Source organism: Hibiscus syriacus, unplaced genomic scaffold, assembly GCF_006381635.1.
Source record: "Hibiscus syriacus cultivar Baekdansim isolate YM2019G1 unplaced genomic scaffold, ASM638163v2 tig00111575_pilon, whole genome shotgun sequence".
NCBI lineage: Eukaryota > Viridiplantae > Streptophyta > Magnoliopsida > Malvales > Malvaceae > Hibiscus > Hibiscus syriacus.
In genome coordinates, this window is record NW_024063125.1 from 517,250 (window position 1) to 526,994 (window position 9,745).

The following is a 9,745-nucleotide window of genomic DNA, read 5'->3' on the forward strand; positions in this document are numbered from 1 at the left end:
TACAAAATCTTTTAAACTAAGTATAATTAACATTATTTTTTAAAAAAAATTTCATCATTTTTATTATTAATTTTAATTATACAAGTTCACCCATTCAACGTTTAAATGGATATTTAATTTTTTAAATTTTATAGTGAGACTATATTTTGTCATATATATATATTCGCCTGCTTTATCGATCCCACTGTAAACTGTTCAATATGCATACCTCTACGTTAATCATATCCGACATGACAGAATAATAAATGAAGTTTGGTTGATAATTTAACACAGATCTTCCATTTTTAGAACTGAATTCCCACCTAAACAAAAGGCCAAATGGCACCGATGATAAAATTGCTTTATTTATTTTTAATATTTGATATGATATTAATAATATATATTTTATACAAAAACATTGTTCAGACGATATTTAACAAAAATTATTTTCATAATAAAGTACCTCAATCTATTTAATTAAAATATATTAAATTAAAACACATTAGATGATATCAGTTATAAAAATATATATTATTTTTAAAAAATATTTAAATTTAAATAATTATATTTATATGATATATATTATTTAAAATTATAATAAATATTATTTTATAATCATCAAAATACATGCTGATTATTATTATTATTTTTACGAATGAGAGAATTGTTATGTAAAAAGGTTGACACAACATTTACTCTATCATCAAGTCTATAAAATATAAGTCCTTTTCATCAACTAAGCAAACGCACTACTAGTTTACCTATCATCAACGCTGCCAATATCATTTTATCATATTACCAACGAGATGTCCACCCAAACTCTCGACACTCCTACTGGCCGAGCTGTTGGAGGAACCGAAAACAGCTGGTGCCGTGCGGTGCCCGGTGGCACCGGCATTGCCGTCTTGGCCATCCTTACTTCCCGAACGCCTGACATTTCGCTTCTACGAAATGCGCTTCACAAGCTACAAAATTCCCACCCCGTTCTTCGGTCTAGGCTCCATTCCACCCCTGCTTCCAACACTTTCTCCTTCGTCACCTCTCCTTCACCCTTCATTCAAATCAAGTCCTTCAACCATTCCGCCACTTCCACCATCCTCGGCCAAGAAAACCGGAACATTACACCGCTTCATTCGATTCTCGAACATGAACTCAACCAAAATTCTTGGATTGGTTCATGTAACACCGAGAATGACGTATTTTTCGTTAGTGCATACGCTTTGCCCGGTGCAAAGTGGGTGTTGGTGCTTCGCCTGCATGCAGCCGCGTGCGACCGGACCACGGCAGTGTCGTTGCTACGAGAGTTGTTAACGTTGATGGGTAACGAAGAAGAGGGAATGGAAATGATGGTGAGCAAAGGAGAGGTTAGTTCTGCGGTCGAAGATCTTATCCCCAAGGGGAAAGCTAAGAAAACTCTTTTGGCACGGGGAATCGACATGCTCGGCTACTCTGTTAATTCTTTTAGGCTCACCAACTTAAAGTTCAAAGATGCAAAATCACCCAGATCTACTCAAGTAGTGAGGTTTTTCATCAACCCTGATGACACTCGTTCGATCTTGGCAGTAAGTAATTTGATCCTTTCAAATCCCAAGTATCAATTTCCTTTAATCGATACCCGAAGATGAAGATTTTGCACTTTTCAGGGTTGCAAAGCAAGAGGGATTAAGCTGTGTGGAGCATTAGGAGCAGCTGGCCTGATTGCTGCACACAATTCTAAATGCTACGCTGATCGTCAAAAGAAGAAGTATGGAGTAGCAACACTCACTGATTGCCGCTCAGTTCTCGAACCTCCGCTCTCCGATCACAATTTCGGTAAGCGAAATTCAAATTTCTCCAAGAACAATCTTCGAACTTCGTCAAAATTGAAGTTTCATGCGTTTCAAGTTCGGAATTCAATCATTAATATTGTCCTGAAATATATATTAATGTTGATGTTGGCCTTTGTAAATTCTGAAGACTGGATCAAATGACAACTCATAGTCCGACCCTTTACCAAGTACTTCTTTTTACCACATTTGCTTGATAGAAAACCATCAGGCTTGTCAACTTTTATATTATTGGCATCTGAAAAAGACGGAACACCCGACTTAAATTATTAGATATTGATTCGAATTCTATTTAGTAATTAAGTTAAATCTTGAAATTTTGTAGGATTTTACCACTCAGCTGTCCTAAACACGCATGTCATTAAAGGAGGAGAGAAGCTTTGGGAGCTAGCAAATAAAATGTACACATCGTTTGAAAGCTACAAGAAGTACAACAAACACTTGTTGGACATGGCCGACTTGAATTTCTTGATGTGCAGGGCCATTGAAAACCCTGGCTTGACTTCCTCCTCATCCTTGAGAACGTCTTTAATATCGCTGTTCGAAGACACCGTAATCGACGACTCCGACGACCAGCAGAAGCTAGTGGGTGTAGATGACTACATGGGGTGCGTTTCGTGTCACGGTATTGCCCCTTCGATTGCCATTTTTGACACTATCCGCAACGGACGGCTCGATTGCGTTTGTGTTTATCCATCGCCGTTGCATTCGAGGGAGCAGATGCAGGAGCTGGTTGATGCTATGAAGTGCATTCTTGTGGATGCAGGGAAGAACCATGGCCATGAACCAATTAAACCATAGAGTTGGCGTATTAATATGGAATCTTTAAAGCCTGAGAACCACCCATGGCCCTCTACAAATTGGTTACTTAAATGGTGAATTGCTCGTCTTGTCCCCCATTTACAATTACAACGTTACCATATATAGCAATTATAATTAGTGATGATTGAAGAACAATGTTACCCCCTAAGGGCCCTGCGGATGTATTTGCAAGTTGTTTCACTTACTTTTCTACTTATAAAAAGGGTGAACTAGTATTTGGTCACCAAGTCTTATTTTAATTTCGTTTTGGTTAGTCAATTGTTTTTTTTAATTATACCTAATGCTATATTTTAGTTTTGTTTGGGTCATTCACCATAAAATAATAAACATAATTACTGACGTGATAATTTTTTTTTTAATTTTTCAATGATGATGTGATATTACCTCATGATGACACGTCAACATTATTGTTGATTTTATAATAACGAATGATCAAAACTAACTTTAGGCATGATTTTGAAGAAAAAAAAAGTAATAGTTAGGTGATTAAAATAATTTTTAACCATGAATTATCAAAACTTAATTAAAAATTAAAAATTAAAATTATAAATGTTAAAATCTGAATTTCAAATAATAATTTAATTTTTTTAGAAAAATCAGTCCGATATCAAGAATACACGATTTACTTTTATTTTTTAAAAAATATATCTGTCACCATATAATAAAATTTGAAATTGAATAACAATGCTTTATTAGAATAAGGGATTGTAATTAAGTAATCACTCAAGTCGTAAAATGATTTATAAAGTAATCAAAACAAACCTAATTAACAAGTCATTTTAACTCAGTTGGTAGAGTGCGTGGCTTTTAACCATGTGGTCGTGGGTTCTGGATTCCCACATACGGTAGTTGAATTATATTTTTTTAAATTTCGCTTGCCTTTTTCTAGCGTTTTGTTATAATTTTTTTTAAAAAAAGAAGGAAATATAAATATCTAAGCAGCTTATTCAAACATTGTTCAGTGAATGAAAACAAGTAGAAGAACTCTTTTCATCGACTCCATTTGTTCTCTTGAATTGCATGGCGCCGGATACACGCGCGCAATCCAAACATCCATCTCCTATGGTTGGACTGATGCCGTGAACCGAAGAACACCCCATGTAGTCGACAAGGCCGATTTCTTTGTGGAGTTTGTTGGATTCATCAATCACGGGGTCTTCAAAAAAACAAATCTGCATTTGAGCAGCACAACATTTCGTTAAAGAAGATCATGTTACTCAAATTTCGATGTTATTGTCCAAATTTAAATCCAAATCTACTTTTTTTTTTATAAACTTTTCAGTTATATATATGTTCATTTCTGAATAATGTTTATCAGTATTCTTGTTTATCTTATTGTTCTCTTAGATTTTTAGTTTTATTTCTTCTTCATCTAATCAAACTAAAATTTAAGGTTTATAAAATGCTATTTCATAAATAAAAGATTACGAAATTTGAATTACGAACAATGTCTTTCAACTTTTTATTTCTTCTTCACTTTTACTATGGATTGTAGTTGACTCTATCGGTTCTTGCATTTGTTCCCTTGAACGCAGTGGCGCCGGATACACACGCGCAATCCAAATATCCATCTTCTATGGTGTCGAATACGGCAATGGTTGGACCAATGCCGTGAAACGAAGAACACCCCAGGTAGTCGTCCAGGCTGATTCCTTTGTGCTGTTTGTTGGATTCATCAATCACAGGCCGATTCGGCTCGACGTTCTCAGGTTGTGAGGTTGAAGATGAACCTAGATGACACTGACAGGCTTGTTGCTGAAAGTCACAAATTGTTTTCCTCAGGAATGACACTACTTGTTCATCAACAAATTATGCCTGGAATAATTCATCAACAAAGCACTGATATGCCCATCATTGTTGAACTTGTGGATTATTCTTTAGTTTGAAAAAGGAAATTATGGATTATGTGGTTAAATTGTTTTGAACTTTGAAGTCACGGTATATACAACTTACAGGATTGCAAATCAAGGGGTTATTGATCTGTGTGGAGCCCTGGTTCGATTGCAGCTCGTTCCACCAAACCTTTCCCTGATCATCAAAGGGAAAAAGACGATCTATTCTTGAGCCGGAACCCGGTAGCAGTCTGCATTTTGGTATGATTCACATTATCATCCCTATCCCATGTGATTGATGAATCCAACAAACTCAACAAAGAAATCGGCCTGCATTCAAGGGAACAAATGCAAGAACCGATGGAGTCGATGAAAAGAATTCTTGCAGACGGTAGTATCAATCTGTGCAGAGTAATAACTAGATTTCTTTCATCCATAATCCCATTACTGGTACAAGTATTAAAAACATGGAATGTATCTGGACCATCACATCTCAAAAATGAGAATAGCAACGCGCCGTCTGTGGGAATCGAACCCACGACCACGTGGTTAAAAGCCACGCGCTCTACCAGCTGAGCTAAGACGGCTTGTGTTCATAGTCAATTTTTGTTAAATAAGAAACCATGTACTATTCGAGTACAGCTCAATTAAAGTCCCTTATTGGATTAAGATTAAATGCGAATCAAGGAAAGTAGTTGTTATTCGATTTCAAATTTTATATTATAATGAAAAATATATGTAAAGAATGCAAGTAGATTGTGTTTTCTTTAAATTGGACTATAGATTTTGCTTTTTTTGTCTGAACTCCGACAATAGCACCAACGAGATGTTGCGCATCTCAAATGCAGATTTTTTTTGTCCTTAAACCAAAATATTTCTTTCAGCCTGGAAATGATCTTTAAAGGGTAATCTATGTAATTCTCTTTGCATCACATTATGAACTCTTGCTGCAAATATATTACAAGAAGAAGAAGAACTCATAATTTTAGGAATAAATTCACCTCGTGCTGTTTTGAAGTTGATTCAAATCCAATCTACCTACAAAAAGTGATTAACATGATCAAAGTCAGCACTGCAGCAGAGGCTGCATGTGTATGATACAAGACAAAATTCTAGTGTAACTCCAAGCATATGAGCCTAGGAAGGAAGATACTCTGCGTAAACAAACTCAACCAGTTATCCAAAATCAAACTTCCCATTACAACATTCTACAGCATTGACAGCTTCTCGGAACGTCGCGACGCTGCACAGAACGATGAGTTTATCCCTCTGCTCAAATCCATATTCATTGTAAGACTTCTCCAACAACATCTTGAAGAGTGGATGAGACAAGTAGCTTGTCGGCACCACAAATCTTTGTTCCTCCTCTCTGACATAGATGGCGAAAGACCCCGACGGCGTCGATGGCCAAAACATTTGCTCGAATTCCCTCAGCAAAACATTCGTATTTTGAATCCTCTCCATCTCGTCCACCTATGTTTCCTCCAAGTTGATTGATACTTGGGAACCCTTTGACAAATGCTTTGACTCAACGCCTCTGATTTGTACGGACTGTATCCAATATATTTAATTAAATAATTATTATATTTAATTAAATAATTATATCTATATATTGATTTGTTGCACATGTGATTTTATATATTTATTTCAATTTAATTCCATAGAGTACTATATTCTCAATCATCTAAAATTATTTGTATTAATTAAATGAGAATTACTATTATTAATGGTATAAAGGTGTCAGCATCCATGATAAGTGATTTATTCGTTCATTCTAATTTAGATAAAAAAAAATACTATTCCGAGATATTTTTAATGATGAAAGTCAAGAGAATTAGTTGAAAAGAAGTATAAAAGGAAGATGAGAAGATTTGTATGTGAGTGTTAAATTTAAGGTCAAGATTACTATTTGTAGGTACTCAAAGCATATAACCTAAATAAATATAATCGTTTGACTATATATTTGACCCTTATAGATTTTATAAGTCTATCAGTAATTAAGTTAAAAAATTGTGATCAATTGAGAAATATAAAATAATGTTACCATACGACATTTGATTTAAATTATAAGTTTCAAGCACTCTTCATGTAAATGCATGTAACTGAATAATTATATATTAAAATGACTATTTTTATATTGTTTGACATGTTTATACGTTTAAATGTCTAAATGAATGAGACATGATTAAATCATAAATATAATAAAAAAACTTTAAAGTGGTTTTGTTACAACAACAATTGATTTTGCTTGTCTTTCTTAATGTTAATATGGTACAAAATTGAATATATGCCAAATTACATTATAATCATGCCTAAGTATATATAAAAGATCTAAAAAGTTTAAAAATACACGAAATTATATTATATTTTCGACTGTTTGATGATATTCAATAAATAATATTAGACTCTAGAATCAAGTTTAGGAGAGTCATTCGAATTTTTTTCGATGAGAGTATTTAATTTTTTAAAAAATAAATATTTATTTATTTTGATAATTTATAATTTTATAGTTTAATACTTTTTATTTTATAAATATTTAAATAATATTTTTTTATTTGATAATAATTTAAATTTTATTTTTAATATTTTTATAATTATTTTAAAAATTCTTTTACATATATTTTCTTTAAATTTAAATAGTTTTTAAGTTTCATTTTTATTAAAATTTAAATAATTCATCGAACTTCAGAAAATAATTAAATCCTTAAACTTTCTAAAAGATATTATTATTTTTTTATTAATTTGAGATAACTCTCAACAATCTAGCATTTAACGCTTACACCTTAACATTATTGGTGCTCAAAGTCGGGACCTTAAGAAATGACAATAATTCGTTTACTATCGAGTTGTTCGGTACGTGCTCTAAAGGAAAATAATTAAGGCAAATCGGAGGGTTTCTACCTTTGTGGAGGAATAAGGGAAGGTGAGGCGATCTCAGCGTAACCCTATATCTTCAACCTGTGCATGGAGTATCCAAGACCATAAAGCTTGTAATGATGAGAAATGGTTCCCTCTTAAATGACCTTAAATCTCTCGACTCTCATATCATGGAGTATCAAATTGATCCTTTCTCAGCGAAGACTCGACCTCTTTAAGCTGGAATTGTTCTCCATGATCTCTTCTTTCTACAGAATGTGGATATTTTGGGTAGGAAAGGGCAAGAATGCCTCCTTTTGTTATTGCTGATTAGGCAAGCTTTCCCTATTTTGAAACGAATGTTCCTCTTTTACCCACCAAAACCAAACTCTGGTACGAAAGAGGTTTAACAGTAAAAATGATGCTCATATCCAAACAAATCAGACAAGAAATGCTCACAGTAATGCATTGAAGTTCAAAATGTCAATATTAAAAAAGATTAAATTTATTAAACAAAGGGTGCTTGGTCTAGTGGTATGATTCTCGCTTCGGGTGCGAGAGGTCCCGAGTTCGATTCTCGGAGCACCCCATTTTAATATTCCACCATACGTGGGCCGTTTCTCAATATCTGTACTATATTTATATTTATTATTTACATCCTACGCTTTCTCTTCTCTTCTTCCCCGAAACCCTACCCTCCCCTCTTTTCTTATTTTTTGGGTTCTCGCTGTTGCACTCCTCACAACACCAAACTTCCGTCACAATGAGCAGATCAGGGCAGCCTCCAGATCTCAAAAAGTATCTTCTTTTCAATTCTTCTTCTTCTTCTTCTTATTTTTTATTTTGCTCATATAATTTCTAATTTCTTTTATCGGTGCTGTTTTCTTATAACAGGTACATGGACAAGAAGCTCCAGAGTAAGTTTCTTTTCTTCTTCTTTGCTCTTATTTCTATTTTCATGTAAGCCTAGTTTATGTTCTTTGTTGTTTCTTGTTTCTAGTAGTAACTTGCTTAAGCTTAATTGGGTTAGTTTACTTCTGCATAATTATTGATTACTCTTTAAGATAAGATTAGTATTTGTATCTTTGTAGCTGAAGTGTTCTAATTGCGGGTTGATCTTCAATTTTAATTGTAAAGCCAATATTCCCGTTAATTTCTGCACCTAAAGTGTGATTTACATCATTTTCTTTAGTCTGGCATTTAGGGTTCACAAGAATCGAGGGTTTTCCCCTGTTATATTCTCAACCTTTTAGTTTCGTATGGATGTTAATGATTATAACGTTGCATCTCCAAGAATCTATTGTGTGTCATGGTTGAATATTTGAAGAACTCAGTGGTTACATTTGATTGTAAATATAGGTGTGCTTTCTTATAGTATTTGCTACTATGTCATTGCGGTTGCTAATACTTGGGTTGCTGCTGTTAATTGGTCTTGTAAGTTGCATCTTTTAAGCTGAAAAATGTAAAATAAAAGACATGGTGGGTGAAAGCCTTGTAATAAGTATGCATGCAAGCCTATGAGCTTGCAGATGGTTGTCTACATACACTGTAATATGCATCAAAGGAACCAGTTTAATTGTGTGAATTTTGTTGGTCTGTGAATTCTGTAGTCAAGCTGAATGCAAATCAGATGGTTGTTGGTACACTTCGTGGGTTTGATCAGTTTATGAATCTAGTGGTTGACAACACTGTGGAAGTGAATGGCAATGAAAAAACTGACATTGGCATGGTGGTGAGCATCATAATTCTTTTCTTTCTTTCTTTCTTTCAAGTACTTGTTAAGTGCTTAAATTTTCATGCTGGTATATCCTTGAATTATTAGCTCATTGTAATTGATATCAATCCACTGCAGGTGATCAGAGGAAATAGTGTCGTTACTGTTGAAGCCCTTGAACCCGTTGGCAGAATGCAGTGATTCTGGTCTTTCCATTGAATTTCAGTTGATGCATCTCCTCATCCTGTTGTTTCGATAACATCACTACCAGTCTTCTAGTAAGGGATTGTAATTGTTATGTAATTGAAAATTCGTAGGAATTTAGATGGATCTCCATGGATTCTGCTCTTTCATTTCCAAACTGTACCTGGTGGATTTCCCTTTTATGCAATTTCGAATGGATTTAATTGAAAGTAGAGAATGGTTACAGCAAAACTTGTTCTTAATGCTCAGCCTCGGTTTAAACTCGTGCTGCTGCATAAGATTTTATCTGACCATTTTTCTGGACTTGTGCTTTAATGTTGAGTATTCTGAAAACTTGTTTTCACTGTTAAAATATAGAGTATCCTGAGAACTTGTACGGTTCGATGTTTGAATGATGTATGATGTAAAACTTTAGCTGTTTGAATCACTTTTAAACCTAGAGTTTATGCTTGTTGCATCCTGGAAGGTACGACTAGATGCACTTGTTCTTACAGAGTTCTCTGGGGCATCGT

The 9,745-nt window shown here is 34.2% G+C and overlaps 2 protein-coding genes and 2 non-coding genes across 4 annotated transcripts; 3 read left to right on the top strand and 1 right to left on the bottom strand.

Annotated features, from left to right (window-relative positions):
* Nucleotides 1-765: 765 nt before the first annotated feature.
* Nucleotides 766-2,606, top strand: LOC120165118. Its single transcript, XM_039174705.1, has 3 exons — nt 766-1,541; nt 1,623-1,791; nt 2,131-2,606. The coding sequence occupies exons 1-3, from the start codon at nt 786-788 to the stop codon at nt 2,604-2,606; spliced, it is 1,401 nt and encodes a 466-aa protein (XP_039030636.1). The 5' UTR covers nt 766-785.
* Nucleotides 2,607-4,973: 2,367 nt separating this feature from the next.
* Nucleotides 4,974-5,046, bottom strand: TRNAK-UUU. Its single transcript has one exon. It is a non-coding gene; the product is annotated as a tRNA-Lys (tRNA).
* A 2,786-nt stretch (nt 5,047-7,832) lies between these two features.
* Nucleotides 7,833-7,904, top strand: TRNAP-CGG. The gene has a single exon. It is a non-coding gene; the product is annotated as a tRNA-Pro (tRNA).
* Nucleotides 7,905-7,985: 81 nt separating this feature from the next.
* On the top strand, nt 7,986-9,473 carry LOC120165109 (probable small nuclear ribonucleoprotein G). Its single transcript, XM_039174695.1, has 4 exons — nt 7,986-8,113; nt 8,210-8,232; nt 8,926-9,047; nt 9,168-9,473. Exons 1-4 carry the CDS (start codon nt 8,079-8,081, stop codon nt 9,228-9,230), a joined length of 243 nt encoding a protein of 80 aa, XP_039030626.1. The 5' UTR covers nt 7,986-8,078; the 3' UTR covers nt 9,231-9,473.
* Nucleotides 9,474-9,745: the final 272 nt, after the last annotated feature.